This window comes from Polypterus senegalus, chromosome 2 (assembly GCF_016835505.1).
Source record: "Polypterus senegalus isolate Bchr_013 chromosome 2, ASM1683550v1, whole genome shotgun sequence".
Lineage (NCBI taxonomy): Eukaryota > Metazoa > Chordata > Cladistia > Polypteriformes > Polypteridae > Polypterus > Polypterus senegalus.
In genome coordinates this window covers 117,929,702-117,952,051 of record NC_053155.1, presented here as the reverse complement: position 1 = coordinate 117,952,051, position 22,350 = coordinate 117,929,702, and the positions used below count along the sequence as shown (strand labels likewise).

Sequence of the window (22,350 nt, the reverse complement as noted above, 5' to 3'; positions counted from 1 at the left end):
ACCATGCAAGAACGGCAAAAAGAACACTTAGCACAGTTAAGAGGCCTTACTTTTTATATAATGTGAAAATGACATAGGAATTTACAAGATGAGACAAATCTAATAAAGATCTTGCTTGAATCGAATAATGAGAGAATATTATGTGATACATATTGAAAGTGTAAGTGACAAAGCATTTCTGAATCAAATGACAAGTGATACTCATTAACTTGTTTAACTCTTTCAAAGCATGTGTCAGCAGAAGTTAACATAAACGGGTAGAAGAAAAGGAACTGACAAAACCTGACATCAAGGGGTTGAAGATTAAATGTTAAGAAAAGTTGTCTATGTTGTATTATTAGGTTTTCAACTCTATGTTGCAGTAATGAACGGCAAATAAATGGAGTTCCACATATTTCAGGCATCAATTTTTCTTATAGCACAGTATCAAATATTGTCTGCTCTCGTCAGAAAAACACTCAGTGGAAGATGTTTTGTCTATTATGATTCTGCACTGTGAGGTGAGTATTTTGAGCTGTCAGAATGTGTGTGAGAGTGTCTTCAAGTGTGAGTGAGAATAATATCATCAATGCAAGTTCCTGCTACATTTGTTTAGGAAGACTGTCTAAAGATTTATTCCAGCAACAGCAGTTTCAACAAATATTGCAAACAGTGTGAACTACTAATGCATGCAGTTAGTAATTTTAAATATGTATAACATTTAGAGAAGTATAAGGTGTTAATACATTTGACAGTTGCATGCTTTCCACAACGAGCAGTAAAGAATTTTGACTTCTTTCACAAAAAGCAAATTTTCTGAAAATTAAATTCAGCCAAGACAAAAAATCTAACATTTTCATGTAAACTGAATTATTTTTATACCTTACATGTATTTATAACTTACTGGTTTTGTTTTCTGCCATTCTGGCTTGCTCTTTGATGTTACAGTTTTCCAAGGGTGTGAAAGAGGCACTTGTGCAACTTTGCTTGACCCAGCACTGAACCTGTCCTAAAATTAAACAAATATAGTATAACCAGGATTTATCAAAATTCATCTTAGCTCTAATAAAATCCACATGTTGACGTAAAGATTTACCACTGCAAACCATAAAAAACTACTTGAAATGTCAAAGGTAATAAATTATATGTTATATAAAATGGCTCATTAAATCAGACATACGGATAAGCTATTAAAAATCATAAAGCAAAGAAATTAAGAATATTTTACTCTAGTATGTAAAATGTGGGCAAGAACCAAATCCTCAATAAAAGTAATCTTATGGCTGTTAAAGTTGGCCCATCAAGAAGCAAAGCAAATTAAATTAATACATTTTAAAGTTTGGTACAAGATAAGATTACAGTGCAAAGAAAGGCAAGCAATCAAAATTACACCTGTTGAAATATGCCTGTAAAGAAGACTCCGTTAATAGACAGAATAGAAATGTTTGAACAACAGAAGTCTGTGATTGTCGAAGCAGCAAAGCAAGAAGCAGCCTGTTACATTGGACCACACCAGGCAATATATTTTGTATATTAATTCAATACCTTTTTTTTTAAAAAAAAAACAAAACATTATTATTCCAAATAATGCAATATTTTTGTGTGTGGCGGAAATAAGCTTCTATACATCGAAGATGCTATAAAGCAATTTTAAAAACTGCAATGAAAAACATTGACATGAAGGTATAGCAAGAAAATTGCTCAGTTAGTATGTAAACGTTGAAACAAAACTATGTAGATAATATAAAATATACGGAAATACATCAAAACACATTATAAAAATTTAACAAAGAAAAGTATAAAATGCCTAATTTATAAATAGAATAGCCAGCTGAAGCATCTCTACATTCATTTATAGTAGAAATAACTGAGAGAATTGTTTGGATGCTAAGATAATGTCTGTGACATTACATGACCCTAGGGTTAGGATGTTTGACAGTTCTAAGACTAAGGCCGATGTCACATAGCTGCACCATCTCAAATTACAGTTTAAAAAAAATCACAGCCATGCTTGCCCCCTTTTTTTCTGACAGCCAATAGCATGTTGCATGCCAGAGCTGTTTGAAGGGTTAACAGGGATCTTGGACCTTGCATCCTGTTATGGTAAGCAATTACAGTGATAGAAAAGTGATTATAAAGGAATAACAAGCCCAAAACTGAATTCTATACAAGTACATTAGCTGATTTAATTCCACCACCTATAGGATCATACTTTTCTTTTTAATAAGGGAAAGAGTCTGAACAAATGTAAACAGTTTCTGATAGGCAGTCTGTTGACTGACAATCATTTGAATATCTTACTCTAGTTTTTTCCTGATGATCCAAGATGTGCTGTGCCACTCTGTTGATTATTTCTTCACGAGACAAAGTATTAATACTCCCTCCATTTGCAGAACGTACCTCTTTAATGAAGCCGGTCAGACAGGATCTATATGTAAAAATAAAAGCTATTAAAAGTATTATTCCTAAATAATAATTTTGCAACGTCTATGTTGTGAAATTAACCTAGGAGTAAACAACCTAAATGTGACCTCATTTAGGTTTGTGCTTGCTACACAAGGAAATGAAAAACCACAGAAAATACTTAACATTACAGTTCAAGCATTAAGGCCTGTCATTTTATGTTTACTATGGAGAAAAGATTTGATATATTTCACTAGATCAAAATAAAATTACTTGGGAATAAAAGTCTACAAATATTTCTGATATTTATTTTGAAATTTTCAACTGTTTATGAGCAATGAAATTATCAAGTAATTTACTAGAAACTCCTACAGGCCCACTTAGCAATACCCTATTCATCTTCGGTCAGCTTTATGGAACTGATGTTTACCTTGTGTCTACATCTATCATGTTCATTATTTACAAATTTAGACGTTTGAACAAAAAAGATTGCAGTACTCTTGGCCATTGGTTGTAGGTTTTACAAAAGTAACTCAATATTTTACTGGAAATAATATGACACTCAAATACTACAAACTGGCACCCACTACAGTTTTGGGTCTATGTGGATGGGTTTCTATCAGCCGTGGCAGAGTGACGGGCACTGAGCAGGCTCCTGTCAATCATGGAGAATCCACTGCATCCACTGAACAGGATCATCTCCAGACAGAGGAGCAGCTTCAGCGACAGACTGCTGTCACTGTCCTGCTCCACTGATAGACTGAGGAGATCATTCCTCCCCCACACTATGCGACTCTTCAGTTCCACCCTGGGGGGTAAACGTTAATATTATACAAAATTGTCTGTCTGTTATACCTTCATTGTTATCACTCTTTAATTTAATATTGTTCTTTATCAGTATGCTGCTGCTGGAGTATGTGAATTTCCCCTTGGGATTAATAAAGTGTCTATTTATCTACTGTATCTGTCTATCTACAAAATTCACCCTTAACAACTTTCTATATGCATCCCTGCGTAATTGAAGAAGATCTCATTTTAAAACAGCCTGGATACTCTAATTCCTTTCATAATTAAAAAAAAAATAAAATAAATAAAAAAAATAAATCATGTAATCTCTTAATTTCAATTTGCTTAAACTAAAAATGTTTAACTCCTTCAATCTTTGCTCATAATTCCTACAATCCAGTCCTGGAATTAGCCTAGTTACACTCCTCTGGACATTTTCTATTACCTACATGTCTTTGTAGCCTGGTAAAACAAAATTGCATGTAGTATTCCAGATGAGGCCTCACTAATGAGTTATATAGTTTAGGCATAACTTCCCTTAACTTGTACTCTAAGCAATGTGCTGTATAATCCAACATTTTGTTACACTTCGTGATTGTTTCTGTACACTGCCTTAATATAAACAATTACAAATCCACTATGGCTCCTAGTTTCTTCTCAAGGGAACTTTCACTGTATGTTCAAATTTAACATTTTTACTTCCTATGTGTAACACCTTATATTTATTCACATTAAGTTTCACCTGCCACAAATCTACCCTAGCCTGTATGCTGTCCAAGTTCCTCTGCAACAATTAAACTGATTTTACATTACCTACCATTCCACGTACTTTATGTATTTTAAAAACAGCACCAACCCCTGCACTGACCCCAGGTGGACATCATTTCTAACATCACCAAATTCTGAAAAATGTCCCCACAACAAACCCTTTGCTTCCTATGTTTAAGCCACTTTTGTACCCGCCAATATAATGCGCCTTGAATTCCCACTTATTTTAGTTTGAATCATAGCTTCTCATATGGCACCTTATGAAAAACTGCTTGAAAAGCAAGATACATGATATCAAACAAACAGGCTTTTGTTGCTTCCTGTCTGAAATCCAGCCTATCAGTAAAATATAACCTCCCCCACTTGAACCCCTGTTGACTGTTCATTAATACTTGTGTTTTTTAAATGTGCTCAATCTATTCCTTAATAATTACTCCCATTAATTTACCCATAATGCATGTTATGCTTACTGGCGTATGCTTACCTTTATCAGCCTTCTCCCCCTTTTCATACAGCAGGATAATATTCACAATTAAAGTCCTTATGAATTTTCTCAGTGTGCTATCATTTTTGAAAACGGTTTATATATGCATTCACTAATGTCTTTAAGCACTCAAGGATAAATATCCAATCCTGGACGTATTGAAACTTTTAACAACTATATTGATAAACCAAGTGTTTATTACGTAACTGTAACAGGAACACCAAAAACAGGCGATCAGCCTCAAACTAAAAGACAATGATTGCAATCACATTAGCCAAAATGACATAATATAGATAAGTGAGAAAGCTCAAGAATTCAAAGTTAACGAAAAGCAAAGCCTAACTTCTTCCAAACACCACAAAAGAAGTTGCACCACCTTAATAATTTTTTCTTTACTCCAAGTCTACTCATACTTTCTCCATCTTACCTCGAGTAATGAGGAAATAAAGTCTGCAGGCGTTTAATGATTTCTTCAAACTTGTTTAGCTGCTGTTGAGAAGATGCTTTTGTAGTTTGTCCAGACTGAAAATTAGATGGATTAGAAATCAGAGCAGCCCTAACTGCTGAATTTGGGTGCGCTGGAGCTGAAATGGCACCTCCTCCATGGGAAGTCTGTTCTGTAATTTCTTGTTCCCTCAACGATTTCCCTGTAGTAAAGTCTGAATGGATTAAAGTGGACTTTACAAAATTTTTAACTTCAGTTGACTGCATTTGTTTATTATGGGGTATTTGAACAGAAGGATGATGAGGATGACAATTAATTCCATGTGGTCCAGGAAGAGATGTTGCATGAGATACATGCAAAGCTGCTGAGTCATTAAAGTGTCTAGGAATTTTCTAAACAAAGAAGAAACAAAAATTAGTACTGATTGAAGTATAAAAATACATATTTTAAGTCTCTGATCATTGCTACTACTGTCTACTTGCACAATCTGTCAGGGTAAACCCTTGGATAATAGTACAGAAAACGAAGAAAAACAAAGCTTAAAAATGTGTGTGTCCTTTTCCTTAGTGAAGATTACAAAAAGTAAATACAGTGGAACCTCGGGTCACAAACGTCTCTGAACACGTACAAATCTGATTACAACCAAAACGTTTGCCAAACTTTTGCATCTCTTCACGACCACACATTCAGGTGACGAACAAGCCAGTTTCCCTTCCGGTTCATACACGCCAATGATTTCTGCACATGTTCAGTCTCTCCCTGTACAGTACATTGCTCTCGGTCAGACGTGCAGAGGGACTTTACAGAAGCTCCTCTCCATCCAGTTCCTCCTCACTTCCTTCATGCCAGAACTTGACTCATTCAAGGTTAGTTTTCTTGGTTGTTTATAGTTAGTTTTCGTATAAATTACAGATTTTTCAAATGTTCATTTTTTCCCCTGTGCTTAATACTCTTTAACAAAAAAAGTGTTTACACTTTTACTTCGGGTAACGACCATATTGGATTGCGACCAGAGTTTTGGAACAAATTACAGTCGTGACCCGAGGTTCCACTGTATTGGGAATAAAAAGGATAAAGAAAAAAAAAACACATGTCTCATTGATTCTGAAATAACTAATTTAGGTACAAGGAACTATTAAAATATTTTTGAGTCTGAACTTGAGAGTTATTCTATGGTACTAACCTTGTAGTAGTCAAAAATTAGTTCCAGTGTATTAAAATATAAACCAAAAATCATAGAAAATTATGATGTATATATGTTTCCTATTTCAAGTATAATGATATCACTGAATTTATAATTCTACAGAATAATACACTTTGAGGTACTCATTATTGCCTATTAAAAGTGGACCAGGAACAGTTCAATTAAGAAATGTGCTCTCCACATGACTTTCGATATTGACAAATGGGGATTTGGGGCTAGGGAACACAAATTGCCACAAGAGTGACAATGTATGAGTCAACAAACAATATAAGTATTATCTGTGGGTCTGTTAAATCAATTTTGTATATAAAATTAAACTAAGGAATGTTGACTCCTGCAATTTAGCATCAACACATCCAATGTTGCATGAAGTTTATTCATTCAGAAGCATTTGATAATTGGTGATAAAACTTGGAATATACCACTATCTTTGGGTCTAAACAACATCTAAAACTAAGTATGGGGATTCTAACTACACCATAAAAAAGTGTACATGACTTTGCTGTCACTGGATATTAAGGATATTGCTAATATTCTTTAAACTGCTCCTATACCCAGTCAATATTATGCTCCGACATTTATGATAGTCAATCAAGGAAAATAAGAGCAGAAAGCTGTTGATAATTTACTTTCTGGTTCATGACAATATGACTCACTGAATTTCAAGAGTAAAAAAAAAAAAAAGCATCCAAGATGTTATTAACCTCCTTAGTGTTGCATTTTTCTCCAAGCAAAAAAAGCGTTACTTTTTTTGCCTTGAAAATTGACATTTTTATTATATCCAATCTTTCTATTGTAAAACATGTAAAATACTTAAGGTTCAATGTCAGAAATGTACAAAGTATAATAATGACACAATAATAATAATATGAACAGCACACTGCACACTGTATGATTCCCAGAGACCCTTTCGGTTTCACTGCCTGGAGACAGAATCACTTGAATTTTTTTTTTGTTTTGCCCATTTCTTGAAAGGTTGGAAGAAGGCAATGGAAGGCACAATTCTGGCTTATGGGTCTTTTAGTGGCCTCATACATTATCAACATTTTTGAGCATGCAGTTTAGAGCAACCTTCAAGTACAAAGGTCTGCATAATTGTACAAGAGAAATATTTTAGGACACCTGCAGACAAATACATGTTTTAAAAATGTTCTTCTTGAAGATGTATGAGAGTAATACAATGGACACTAGAAGAAGGTGTAAAAATACCACCAGAATTTGGAAAAGATTACAGCAATTTGTTAATTGTAAAGTTTTTTTTTTAATGAGGGTTCACAAATTTTTAAAAATATTAATAAAATTATACTTACTGGAAAATTGGGTGCAGAAGATGGAGTAGGAACAGATATTATTCTGAGATTTCTTAATTTTTCACCATTTCTTATTTTCAAGATATGATCACTATATTGAGACTGCCAAAATAAACAAAAATATTATAAGGAATGTAAATGTACCACTAATTGAAAAAGTGCTCTCAAGTTAAAACAGGTTAATAATAATTGCATCTGTGTTTTTCATGGCTATTTACATTTCACCATTTGAGGAGTGGGATGTATAATGCATATTGAGCTTCATCATTCCTCCTTTTAATTAGATTAAGCCAGGCTTACACAATAAAAGTTTAACATATATAGTTTATTTACTTTTCAAGAAGTAATTTTCTTAGACTCTTAAATTTAGTCCTGCCTGAGTGTATTTAAAAGAAACTACATGATCATTGTAAAGATGCTGTTAATTACAGTATACCCGAGAAATAAGATTTTTAGACATTTTAAACTAATGGAACCCTTCAAATAGGATGTAATACTGCAGTTATTTAAGTTAGACATCATAATGGGTGAAGCAGATAGCTATTACCTCTACATCATTTTGTAATCTATTAAGCAAACTATATAAAACTAGCCAACCCACGGCGTACCATACGCCGTATAATCAGGCCGGTTTTTAATGATTTTTAAGCACAGGGAGAAAATTAACATTTGAAAAATCGGTAATCTAATAAATCAGCAAGAAAAGCAACATTGTAACAATGCACGGGACGAACCAACACACAATCGTCCGTGTAGCGCTCAGGCGAGGAGGGTGGAATGGGAGGAGAGGAGAAGGACGTCCACTCCGCTCCCTCCGTCATCCTAGTCTGCTGATTTCTCGTCCAGTATGCACTGCCTGCTCATGTGCCCACTTCCAACTCGTCACTCGAGTCATTGTCGTCTTTGCACAGTCCAGATGCACCTGTGACTCACGTAGACTTTTCATTACTCTGTGTGGTTTTGGCTGCCTCTCTATATATAATCAACCAAGACACCCGACCACGGTAGTAGCGAGGTGGGACGGGGGTGTGTACAAAGTGCAGGAGCATCTAAGATGACGCATGTTTGTCGCAGATGCGAATTTCTGTATGTAGCGTGTAAAACAGTTTGCTATGGTGCACGCGGTCGTGCGTCGTAACCAAAAACGTGGTTTTTAAAGACTGCTTACTTCATTTTGTATACGACTGTAGATGAATGAAAAGATGTAACTCTGGAGAGGGCAACATAGAATACAGCGTTTTACACGCTGCATACAGCGATTCACATCTGCGACAAATCTGAATCTTCTTAGATGGTGCTGTCGCGTCCACCCACGCTTTCAAAGCACACACACTGCCTGGTCATGTGCCTGCTCGCAACAGCAACTAACAGAGACCCGCCCACCAACTGTAAGGCCATGGGATACCCCTCGCAAACTGCTCTACACGCCGCATACAGCGATTCACATCTGCGACAAACAAACTGTTTTACACACTGCATATAGCGATTCACATCCTCGACATGATCTTTCTTAGATGGTCCTGTCGCATCCACCCTCGCATTCGAAGCATACACACTGCCTGGTCATGCAAGAGCAACTGACAGAGACCCGGCCGAGTCTAAGACCATGGGAAACCCCTCGGAAACTGTTTTACACGCTGCATACGATTCAAATCCGCGAAAAACAAACTGTTTTACATGTCGCATACAGCGCTTTACATCCGTGACACACATGCCTCTTCTTAGATAGTCCTGCCATGTCGTGTGGTGCCTCTGTGTGAACCGGTCAGGCACAGAGAAGGTCAGCTGCTGAGAGAGTGTCTCGACTGTTGCAGGGCCTGCATTGGTGAAGCAGGTGAGACGGTAATGAAACAGAGGCACAGGGCTTATTGGTTTTTAAAGACTGCTTCCTTCATTGTGTTTTAACCTCAGTTTTAAAGGATTGTTTTAAGGATCCCATGGGATACCCCTCGCAAACTGTTTTACACGCTGCATATAGCTATTCACTTCCACGAGAAACATGCCTCTATGAACAGTCAACGTGGCTCAGAGCTGCATGTGGACTCTACAGCAGACGAACATAAATGACGCCGTTTATCCTGTGTCGTTGCGTCCGAGTTGGTGGGCGTGGTTCTGCAAGTTATCATTGTATCCGATGGTCTTAGAGTTGGTGGCCGTGGCTCCTTCCTACGTGCGCCATGGGCGTCTTACTTGTCCGCAGCTTAGTGAATCCACGCCCCTTACGGCGTGCTTTCCATGGGTGTCTTGCCTTAGTGAATTATATATATAGATATTAGGAACAGATCTTAAACAGTAACAACTCACCTCTACAAACCGTATTTTACTTTCAATTGATGACACATAGGTTTGCCATGTTTCTATGGCATAATGGAATACAGATGGAGAGGCGACCCTGTAAAATATAAGGAGGTGGCAATAATAGCGCAAATTCATCAGAAGAAGGAAAGATTCTTAAAGCAATAGGTTTAACTTAAGTAACCTACTTTTAAAATGAATCAGGAAATATACATAATATAAAACAGGATATTTATTAGGCATAACTTCTTTACTCTGGTGTGACAACAACAGATAAACAACTTACTCTACTGCAACAAGTTTAAGTTTTCTGAGATTTTCTTGTCCTTCTGATGCTGCTTTATAAAGAGGATAAAGTCTTCCTGTACGCTGATATTCCAGTAAATTGACCTAAAGCAAGTGAATAGTATAGTTCGAAGGATAAGATTATTATAATTCTTACAATGATTAAAAAACTATTTCTAGAAGGTGAAAATTTGCTATTAACAAACTTGCTCATTACCGTAACCATAGCAATAAATAATTCTAAGCCAGATCTTTCTAGCTTCAAACCAACAAATAGTGCCTACAAACATGATTTAGATGTGAATTCTTACAAAATAAATTGTGATTAATATATGCAATTAATTTAAACCACTTTGTAGATCACTTTGACACTTCTGTTGATCAATGTCAAAAAGGCCAAATGAAATCCACTGCAATTCAGTGATATAACAATACAAGCTGAAAACATCCAAGATGGTGAATGCTTTTTATAAGCCATGTACAAACACACCATGTCTCCCAGTACAGTCGGCTTCATTGCTAAGTAATAACCTGGTTTCCATAGGTTATAGTTGTCTTACAAGACATAGTTTTAGGGCTCATTTATACTTCACACTCAGAACGCGTATGACGCCCAAGATCATGGCTGCCACGCGTTCCCAGCGTTCATTTTACGTGTCCTCTGAGCAGGTCCTCAGACATTAACGCGATGCGTGCGCGAGTTGCAGTACCAGCAAAAAGCCGGGGGCCGCAGTGTGCTAAAAGTCGGAACGTGACGTCAGAGTCTCTGTTTACTATCTAAATGTGAGAGCAAGCCTCTATGGAGATCCTTCGGGGATCGATGTGCGCACTTTGCTGTTTGATGAATGGCTCAAATACAGCGCTATACATTATGTAGTCGATGTGAAGTTGCAAAAAAAAATAAAAAAAGAGACGGCACAAAAGATGGTATGTGAGACTTTTAAAATGTATCGTGTCATTTATATATGTCTTTTTTATTTTTTGCAACTTAACAACAGCAACATAATATATAGCGTTATATTTGAGCCACTGAGAAAAAAATAAAGGACACGGTGAAAACGTGTATTTTGTGATTAAAGTGGAAATTTCGGCTTTAATCTCGAAATGTCCACTTTACCTTCACCTCATAGTTTACTTTATCATTAAAGCAGACGGTCGTAAACGTCATCCCAGTTTTTAATCGCTACGAGCTTCTTGGACCTGACAGCAGGTAAAGTAAAACAATAAAAAATAGATGGCATGTGAGACTTTTAAAATGTATCGTGTCATTATGATCGGGAATATGCGACACTTGAATATAAAAGCACCACGAATGCATCAGTATGTCGGCATTTTTCTTCAGCAGCGGAAAGCAGCAATAGATCGCCAAACAGAACAAATTAAATGTGTGATATTCCAACTCTCTGCACATTTAGAATCTTTAGATTTATACTTGATATCACTTTCATGATGAAATGCATTAAAACATGTATGTTACATTTTACATATAATTTCGTTTAAATAATGAATACTGTTAATAAATACACACATGGGGGAATAATTACACACACGGGCGTGTCACGGTGGCGGAGCGATAGCACTGCTGTCTCGCAGGTAGTTATGTTGCTGATATTTCCTGCTTGTATTCCACACTGTGCTCCGGTTTCCTTCCAAAGATATGCAGATTTGGGGATTTGGTGCCGCTAAAATGACGCTAGTGTATGTGTGTGCTTGTATTCACCTTGCGATGAGCTGAGGCCTCGTCAAGGGACTGTTTCTCACTCGTGCCCAATGCTTCCTGGAATGGACACATACATCCCTGGATTTATGGATTTAATCAATAAACATCCTTTTCAGAGATATTGCAGTAAGGTGTTATCGGAATTTAATAGGTGTTTTAGGCAATTCACAACACAGAAAAGCCGAACATGTTCTCACCGCGATAATATCTCGCACTGCCACCTGGTGGATTCCTCCAGATTTACGTAAAGTATGCGCGCAAGTATAAACACTACAACGCTTGCGTAGCAGGAGCGTCCGCTGCAGCATGCGTCGCGTGAAGTATAACCCCGGCCTAAGTGGTAAACAGAGCTAATGGAGATGGTACTTTATATAGGGACATATTCCATTTTAGTAATAATGTAATTTTTAAAAGCGGTGGAGCAGTATGTAAAATGTAAATAACATAAAATAGTCATTTTTAGATAGATACAGTACTTTATTAATCCAAGGGGAAATTCACATACTCCAGCAGCAGCATACTGATAGAGAACAATACTAAGTTACTCTCTCAACTTTTTTAGAACTGAAGTTTGTAGTTTGTCATAAGTTGGTTACAGTTGGTTTTCTTCAGTAAAAATGATTAATTCAAAGAAAAAGACAGGAGCCTGATATGAATTATTTACAAAATATGAACAGAATCCACTGTAAAGAAATTTCACTGTTATATTCTACTATAAAATACAGCTGCCCAATACGTCATAATTAAATTATTATTATTATTGTACATTTGGCTGATGTATTCATCCACTGTGATTTACAAGACCTGTAACAGAATAATGTTATTTGGCAAAAAATGTTTCATTATCTCATTCCTATAATTCTATATGAGGCAAGTGAACCTTTTTTTCTTTTTAACCTTTTACATTAAGTATATTTTAATGTTACTATTTTTTTTTAATATTGCAATTCAATTATCTGTTTCAAAACTGAAAAGAAAGAGTACCTCTGCAGAAACAGCTCTTTTAATCACTTCGGCACAGATATGTTCATGCTTTTTAATTTGTTCTTCAAGCTTCATCTTCTCAGATGCTGACTGATTGCTGTTTACATAGAAAAATAACCTTTTCAAAAAGACAAGTCTACAAAAAGAAAACATCTGTACAGTGGGTACGGAAAGTATTCAGACCCCCTTCAATTTTTCACTCTTTGTTATATTGCAGCCATTTGCTAAAATCATTTAAATTATTTTTTTTCCTCATTAATTTACACTCAGCACCCCATATTGAAAGACAAAAAAAGAATTTTTGAAATTGTTGCAGATTTATTAAAAAAGAAAAACTGAAATATCACATGGTCCTAAGTATTCAGACCCTTTGCTGTGACACATGTTTAACTATTTATGGTGCTTTCCATTTCTTCTGATCATCCTTGAGATCACCTTCATTTGAGTCCACTGTGTTTGATTATACTGATTGGACTTGATTAGGAAAGCCACACACCTGTCTATATAAGACCTTACAGCTCACAATGCATGTCAGAGCAAATGAGAATCATGAGGTCAAAGGAAGTGCCTGAAGAGCTCAGAGACAGAATTGTGGGAAGGCACAGATCTGGCCAAGGTTACAAAAAAATGTCTGCTGCACTTAAGGTTCCCAAGAGCACAGTCGCCTCCATAATCCTTAAATGGAATACGTTTGGGATGACCAGAACCCTTCCTAGAGCTGGCCGCCAGGCCAAGCTGAGCTACCGGGGGAGAAGAGCCTTGGTGAGAGAGGTAAAGAAGAACCCAAAGATCACTTTGGCTGAGCTCCAGAGATGCAGTCAGGAGATGGGAGAAAGTTGCAGAAAGTCAACCATCACTGCAGCCCTCCACCAGTCAGGGCTTTAGAGCAGAGTGGCCTGTCGGAAGCCTCTCCTCAGTGCAAGACACATGACAGCCCGCATGGAGTTTGCTAAAAAACACCTGAAGGACTCTGAGATGGTGAGAAATAAGATTCTCTGGTCTGATGAGACCAAGACAGAACTTTTTGGCCTTAATTCTAAGCAGTATGTGTGGAGACAACCAGGCACTGCTCATCACTTGTCCAATACAGTCCCCACAGTGAAGCATGGCAGTGGCAGAATTATGCTGTCGGGGTGTTTTTCAGCTGCAGGGGCAGGACGACTGGTTGCAATCGAGGGAAAGATGAATTCGGCCATGTACAGGGATATCCTGGACAAAAACCTTCTCCAGAGTGCTAAGGACCTCAGACTGGGCAGAAGGTTTACCTTCCAACAAGACAATGACCCTAAGCACACAGCTAAAATAACAAAGGAGTGGCCCAGCCAGAGCCCTGACTTAAACCCAATTGAGCATCTCTGGAGAGACCTAAAAATGGCTGTCCACCAACATTTACCATCCAACCTGACAGAACTGGAGAGGATCTGCAAGGAGGAATGGCAGAGGATCCCCAAATCCAGGTGTGAAAAACTTGTTGCATCTTTCCCAAGACGACTCATGGCTGTATTAGCTCAAAAGGGTGCTTCTACTAAATACTGAGCAAAGGGTCTAAGTACTTAGGACCATGTGATATTTCAGTTTTTCTTTTTTAATAAATCTGCAACAATTTCAAAAATTCTTTCTTTTGTCTGTCAATATGGGGTGCTGTGTGTACATTAATGAGGGAAAAAATTAATTTAAATGATTTTAGCAAATGGCTGCAATATAACAAAGAGTGAAAAATTGAAGGGGGTCTGAATACTTTCCGTACCCACTGTATGTCGTCTTACTTTAAACAATATGTTCTCATTAGTATGGTGGGGGCTTTTGTAACTCGGTGATCCTTAGGGCTATAATGTCTGGAAACATGTGCTCCTGTGTCCAGATTACTCACAGCAAACTGGTTTTAGGACAGAGGCCAGGCAAAGAATATTACTGTTCTTCTTGAATGTTTTAACTAAATTTAAGAGAATATCACCTGGAATAGGCATGCTAGAACTCACTTTCAGAACTACAATTCTTTACTGTGTGTTCATTGGCAAGTACCTAATGGTTGATAGAAGTGAGCAGCTCAACATATAAGGAGAAAGGAGAGGGTCAGGTGCAATATAAGTTGGGTGATGGGCAAGAGTGGGATGGATGCAGACATACTACACTTTGGAAATAGACGCTAGCTCTTGGGATGAGAATTAAAACTTCTTTAACAGTAAAGAAGCAGGAAGAAAATACTGATGAGATATAGTTAGACTTGCCTCAATGCAGAGTATTGGCACTGGAACCAAACATCACAATCAAGGATGTTTTCTCCCTCTCTGTCTATCCTACACTGGAGCTGCACTACGGGAAAAGCTCTGAGCAGGTGTGCGAATATCTACAAGTCCCCACTTGTTGTGCGGTGAGAATTTCTTCAAGAGGGAGGTTGACTCAATTTAGCTTTCAGTTGCATTGAAGAAATTTTCACTGTGTGCATGCACTGAAAATCTATTCAAGCTTTTTAGAGAGACTGGATTTAGTCTTTTGAAAAGTAGAGATGATTATATCAATTTCACTTTTTACCCAAAACGACTTGATCGATAACTGGTAATATAGCCCATCTCAAAAAAAAAATGCAGAATCTGCTTTTCTAAACTTTAGGGTAATTTAGTTGAAGAGGACTTTACAAGAAGTATTATGGTACTTGAGGAAATGGAAATATTTTTCTGCCGGAACTTCCAGTAATCAGACAGAAGATAGTCAAACTTTACGAGAAAGTGAAGGAAAAATAGGTATGTCTGTGTCAATTTGACACGTAAACTTGTTAAGCACATCAGCCATGTATCTTTTGATATAAACCTTATGAACATTTATGACAAGCATTTTCTTTTCTTTTATGGCATACAGTATGTATTATGGATACATATTTTGTGTACATATTTTAACAGTTTAAAAAAATGTTTTAAAAGGGATTTATTTTAGTATTTCTATGCCCTCTGAAAATATGCCTAAAGAATTTCAATCTGTTAATAAAAAATGAACAGGTAACACTTGTGGTTTGCAATTTAATTGCAAAAATTCCATTTTAATATAAAACATAAGGGCTTCAACATGGCTAGTTATGAAAGAGCTTAGTGTTAAAGACATACAGTATAAATAAATAAATGACAGAGAAAACAAATTAGTATCGGAATTGGCCAATTCTAGAAATATGAAAATGGTGACGAGTTTCTGCCCTAAAAAAGATTGGAACATTCTTGAAAGGATACTATCTATCGACTCGACGGTCCTGCTGCGAGGCTTAAATGCTCACAATGAGAATGACAGAAAAACCTGGAAGGGTGTGATCAAAGGAGCAAGCTTCCTTGAATTAAGAATTGTGAATTGTTAATTTAATTCTGTGCTAATTGACACCATGTTCAAATACAAGATTGCTGATATCTGTACCTGGTAACAAATTACCTAGGGCCAAAGAATTAACCAACCGACACGCAATCTAATCCAAGGTTGTATGTTATTGAAATTTAGGTAAAGGGAGGTCCTGAGCTGTCAGCTGATGATCACTTGGTGACAAACTGATTCAGAAGGACAGACCACCCACGGGCCAGACCTGAAAACCCCACCAGACAGGGATAGTCTTAATTCAAAAGTTGTACAAAAGAGCACTTTCCAGAAGTGGTTTATTCAACATTATTTTAGCCAAAATGTGTGTCTCTGGGACACTGTAAGCAGTTCACTAGATACTTCATATTTGTGTTGGGCAACACCAGTTTTTTGTAATTTTTGATATTGTTTGTGTTCTTTCAGGTTTGGTCTCTATTTAAGCCCACTGTATCAGGAATTTTGTGATCTCAGTATTCCAGAGAAATTACGAGTCATAAGTTTTTCTTAGCCTTCACTATAATGCAAAGAAATTGGCAGATACAAAAATAAAATTTTTATGCACAGCTTTCATTTAGCATAAGAAATCTCCAAATGACCTTATTAGGTTTGGATACTTCGTACAATCTGTATAAATGAATTCTATTTGTGTGTTTTGATTCCAAATACACATTTGTATACTTAGAATTCTCCCTGTACTTTAAGCTCACTAATATGCTCCTGAGGATCTTCACAATGACTTTGGTTGCTTCAGTCTGTTTTATGAAATATACAGAAAGTCAATCTGTACACCCACTCTATTTAAAAAAGTGTATTGCATATTATTTAAGCATCACTACAAATATCATCCTTCTTTTGTTTATTCCTGTTTTTCCTCTTAACATCCCCACTTATTGGGTTATATAAACATATATTTTTATTGTTGATGTATATTTTATCTCTAGTTTTATTCTTTGATCATGGCTCTCACCAGAACCACATAATCAGGGATACACAGAAATGTAAAGTGAAAGAATTTTACACAGCTGTGTGCTAATTAAATCAAGATAGACTAAAATAGTAAGAAAATCAGTGAAAAAGTACTTTGAGATTAATTTTTTTTAACAGAGTTCCAATATGGATGAATGGATTCAGCATGTCATGATTTTGAGAACATACCATTCTCAAACTTGTTTAATCCAATACAGGGTTGTAAGGGAGTCCAAGCCTAACTCTGGGCAGGGGTTTCAGAAAGTTTTGTTATGAGATCTGAGAGATGAAATACAATGCTTTCTAGTGTTATTTCCCCTTAAAAATACAGTTTAGTAATGTATGTCATATGTTCTTGATTAAAAGCAACATTGGAAGAAACCAAACCAGGTAAGATTATATTGTAAAAGCCAAAAATATTAGCAAAAAAATCAATTTTACTTTGAGATAGCAAGAAATACCTTAAGTCAATAAACTGTGCAAGGACTGTCTGATATTCATTCTTGCTTTCTTCAATATTTTTCGAAAACCTGTGCAAGAAAAGAAGTTAATTTATAAACATTTTCTTATACTTTAATATCAATAAACAAATTACAGTTAATTAATGTTGCATCATTTTTTAATAAAATCCTTTAATATGTGCTTATTTTGTATTAAAAAAATCAACCAAATCAACCACAATGGTGGTTTAACATAGCCCTACACCCAATTTTCCAGCAATATACTACATCTCAGTGATCTTGCATTACATATATAGTAGCTGGCTGTGAAGGGTTCCATTTGTTACTTAACTTTTACAGCAAATGCATACATGCCCACTTAACACAAATTACTCTGAAAAAGCACCTGTTTGAATCATACTAACATATTGTCGATTTAGATTATAATATAGATTTCTATATCTAGACATGAATGAAATTCTTTGCTGCTTGGGAGGTGAGAGTTTGAGATTTATTGTATTTGCACAATGTGTGTCCTGTACAAGCCAAGTACATTACTGGCATTAAAATTATACAAATTTGATTTATTTTTGTCCATTACTATTAAAAATAATTCAGGATCTTACACCAAGTTGCAGATTTTTGAAAGATATGTACCTTCCTCTATAGAGTTCACTTTCATTTTTGAGGCACAATTCTGGATTTCTCTATATCATTGTGGGAGATGAAATAGGCTCTTGATTCAAAGAATTTGGCATGCATTAAGTCTGACATTTTGGCTCTAAAAGTAATTTCTTAATTTTCTAAACAGCTAATTTCTATTACTTTTAAATGTGATCTCAAAATTGACCCCTACAACTAATTTGGCCTTAGTTACCTTACTTTTAATTTTTTTTATTTTATTTTCAAAAAGGCGGGACATTACAATGGCATACTACTTTGGTTGTTAGATCGAATGTAGCTATCAACATTTTATTTATATATATCATATTATTCACACACATACATACACACATATATACATATATATATATATATACACATATATATATACATATATATATATATATATATATATATATATATATATATATATATATATATATATATATATATATACATATATATACATATATATATATATATATATATATATATATATATATATATACATATACATATACATATATATATATACATATACATATATATATATATATATACATACATACATATACATATACATATATATATACATATATATATATATATATATACATATATATATATATATATATATATATATATATATATATATATATATATATATATATATATATATATATATATATATATATATATATATATATATATATATATATATATATATATATATACAGTGGTGTGAAAAACTATTTGCCCCTTCCTGATTTCTTATTCTTTTGCATGTTTGTCACACAAAATGTTTCTGATCATCAAATACATTTAACCATTAGTCAAATATAACACAAGTAAACACAAAATGCAGGTTTTTATTATTTAGGGAGAAAAAAAATCCAAACCTACATGGCCCTGTGTGAAAAAGTAATTGCCCCTTGTTAAAAAATAACCTAACTGTGGTGTATCACACCTGAGTTCAATTTCCATAGCCACCCCAGGCCTGATTACTGCCACACCTGTTTCAATCAAGAAATCACTTCAATAGGAGCTGCCTGACACAGAGAAGTAGACCAAAAGCACCTCAAAAGCTAGACATCATGCCAAGATCCAAAGAAATTCAGGAACAAATGAGAACAGAAGTAATTGAGATCTATCAATCTGGTAAAGGTTATAAAGCCATTTCTAAAGCTTTGGGACTCCAGTGAACCACAGTGAGAGCCATTATCCACAAATGGCAAAAACATGGAACAGTGGTGAACCTTCCCAGGAGTGGCCGGCCGACCAAAATTACCCCAAGAGCGCAGAGACGACCCATCCGAGAGATCACAAAGACCCCAGGACAACGTCTAAAGAACTGCAGGCCTCACTTGCCTCAATTAAGGTCAGTGTTCACGACTCCACCATAAGAAAGAGACTGGGCAAAAACAGCCTGCATGGCAGATTTCCAAGACGCAAACCACTGTTAAGCAAAAAGAACATTAGGGCTCGTCTCAATTTTGCTAAGAAACATCTCAATGATTGCCAAGACTTTTGGGAAAATACCTTGTGGACTGATGAGACAAAAGTTGAACTTTTGGAAGGCAAATGTCCCGTTACATCTGGCGTAAAAGGAACACAGCATTTCAGAAAAAGAACATCATACCAACAGTAAAATATGGTGGTGGTAGTGTGATGTTCTGGGGTTGTTTTGCTGCTTCAGGACCTGGAAGGCTTGCTGTGATAGATGGAACCATGAATTCTACTGTCTACCAAAAAATCCTGAAGGAGAATGTCCGCCATCTGTTCGTCAACTCAAGCTGAAGCGATCTTGGGTGCTGCAACAGGACAATGACCCAAAACACACCAGCAAATCCACCTCTAAATGGCTGAAGAAAAACAAAATGAAGACTTTAGAGTGGCCTAGTCAAAGTCCTGACCTGAATCCAATTGAGATGCTATGGCATGACCTTAAAAAGGCGGTTCATGCTAGAAAACCCTCAAATAAAGCTGAATTACAACAATTCTGCAAAGATGAGTGGGCTAAAATTTCTCCAGAGCGCTGTAAAAGACTCATTGCGTTATCGCAAACGCTTGATTGCAGTTATTACTGCTAAGGGTGGCACAACCAGTTATTAGGTTCAGGGGGCAATTACTTTTTCACACAGGGCCATGTAGGTTTGGATTTTTTTTTCTCCCTAAATAATAAAAATCATCATTTAAAAACTGCATTTTGTGTTTACTTGTGCTATATTTGACTAATGGTTAAATGTGTTTGATGATCAGAAACATTTTGTGTGACAAACATGCAAAAGAATAAGAAATCAGGAAGGGGGCTAATAGTTTTTCGCACCTCTGTATATATTATATATAAAAAATTCTGGAATGGAAAAACGAGGCAACAATGCGTGATCTTCTCAGATCTCGAAAGACAATTTAAAGATCCGCGAGAAAAAAAGGACTGGCCATGGAGCGTCTCGCGGGGACATTAAACATGAGACTTGGTGGCAAGAGATTGTCCCAGGGCAGTCTCGCAGGGATGTGGAACAGACCACGGACAGCCAGCAAAACATTCAGTCATGTAAAGTCACGTGGCACACACAGATCCTGTGCTCTCAGCAAAGAAGAAAGAGCAGTGCGGAGAAAAGAGACCCAAGGCGTGATACATATGCAGAGAAAGGTACAAAATATGAAAGCAGTAACAGTCGAAAGTATTGTAGCGTCCCAGCCAAGCTGAAGCCTTTTTTGTTTTAAGTGACTGTTAGGTCCGATCGAGGGAGGGCAGAGTGCAGCATGGAAGACTGATTGCTGGGTGCTGATTGATGCGGTAAGGCGGAGGCGATACCCGTGGGAGGAGGGGTTGGAGAAGGTGCTAGAAAGTTGTTTTTGGTGTTACACAGTCGGCAAATGTTAAAGTAGGACTTTTGTGACACTTTATTACATCAGTCGCTACAGTATGAAAAAAATGATAGCACAGATTGCATTGACGCAAACAAAAAGAAATTAGTTTAAGTCAGGGAATTTCAAAAACGGGGTTTAACTCACATGCATTTATTGGTTACTTTGCAAAAAAAATTATCAACTGCTGATGATGTGGATCGTTTTGTCTGTGCTTAAATTCCAAACAGAGAAACCTATCTTAAATTATAGTACAAGTTTAAACACAAGTCTCACAGACCTCATTTAAAAGATTCAGCATATTGGGACACAAAAGATTCCAAATATTGTTTTTACAGAAATTCTGAAATAAAAGTGAAACTAATGAAATAGCAACAATTCAAAGAAAAAAAAAAATCTTACAAGTATGTATCCAGAAAACCAAACACGGGAGATAGCGAGCGAAGTGAGCAGGTGGCGAAGCCCCCTAGAGTGTGTGTGTGCATATTATATATATAAGCAAAATACCCGCGCTTCCTTTACACATATACACACACACACACACACATATATACTAAGGGGCTTTGCCCGGGGCGCACCTCGCACCAGCCACTTTGCCGTGCTACGTGATCTGCATGTCGTGCTTAGGATCATTTAAAAGCCTGTACAGCAGCCGTCCTTTTTGTCTCCCAGGACGTTAAAGTGTCTCCGAGAAATTGTAAGTAGGGTGTAACGAGCAAGAAGTCTTGCAGGACTTCAAAGTATCTCTCCAAGATGATCACGTCTCAACCTAAGATTTTTTATGTATGTATGTATGTATGTATGTATGATAGACCTGTATGTGTGTGTGTTTGTATGGAGCAGTGCCTCTGCTCACGCTCAACCACAGCCACTAGATGGTGCCCTTTTCAATTTTTTGGAAATTTGCATGCACCTCAGTTCTCACTACGACAGATGTGTGTGTATGGAGCAGTCTGCTCTGCTCACGCTCAACCACAGCTATGGGAGTAGGTGTGAATTCTACAGTAGATTTAAAGCTTATAAAAGTGTGACTGCATTTGGTAAGACGGCACATACATGCACTTTACAACCCAAGCAAACAAACTGAGCTTTGTGATACATGCATGATATAAGTTCACACAACAAGCTACCATACGTTTGCCCGAGACAGGTTCCAGCATGTCCCATTCAATTTGTGCCACAGCTGCACTTGACTACATATCTCTTGGGCAAGATACAACCCGTCCCGGCTCACTCAGTTGATGCCTCTGCAAGTTTACCAATATAGTAAAACTGCTAGAGAGTTTTCAGGTTGGTTTTTGTCTTGAACACCAAATGCAGCTAGTTCAAATATAATTCTAATTTATTTAAAACAATGTTCCATTTCAAAGCAAAAGCTGACATTCAATTGTCAATGAATATTTTTTTTACCCGC

At 36.4% G+C, this 22,350-nt stretch overlaps 1 protein-coding gene across 1 annotated transcript in view; it reads right to left on the bottom strand.

The window, feature by feature from the left end:
- ttc3 (tetratricopeptide repeat domain 3) overlaps nucleotides 1-22,350 on the bottom strand; it is a 219,742-nt gene that overhangs the window by 2,118 nt on the left and 195,274 nt on the right. Inside the window, exons 37-44 of the mRNA XM_039744454.1 lie at nucleotides 17,424-17,492; nucleotides 12,664-12,760; nucleotides 9,961-10,064; nucleotides 9,684-9,771; nucleotides 7,380-7,481; nucleotides 4,848-5,257; nucleotides 2,281-2,407; nucleotides 884-988 (exon numbers count right to left, since the gene is read on the bottom strand). Coding sequence (XP_039600388.1) covers nucleotides 884-988; nucleotides 2,281-2,407; nucleotides 4,848-5,257; nucleotides 7,380-7,481; nucleotides 9,684-9,771; nucleotides 9,961-10,064; nucleotides 12,664-12,760; nucleotides 17,424-17,492 — 1,102 coding nt within the window. The remainder of the gene's footprint in view (nucleotides 1-883; nucleotides 989-2,280; nucleotides 2,408-4,847; nucleotides 5,258-7,379; nucleotides 7,482-9,683; nucleotides 9,772-9,960; nucleotides 10,065-12,663; nucleotides 12,761-17,423; nucleotides 17,493-22,350) is intronic.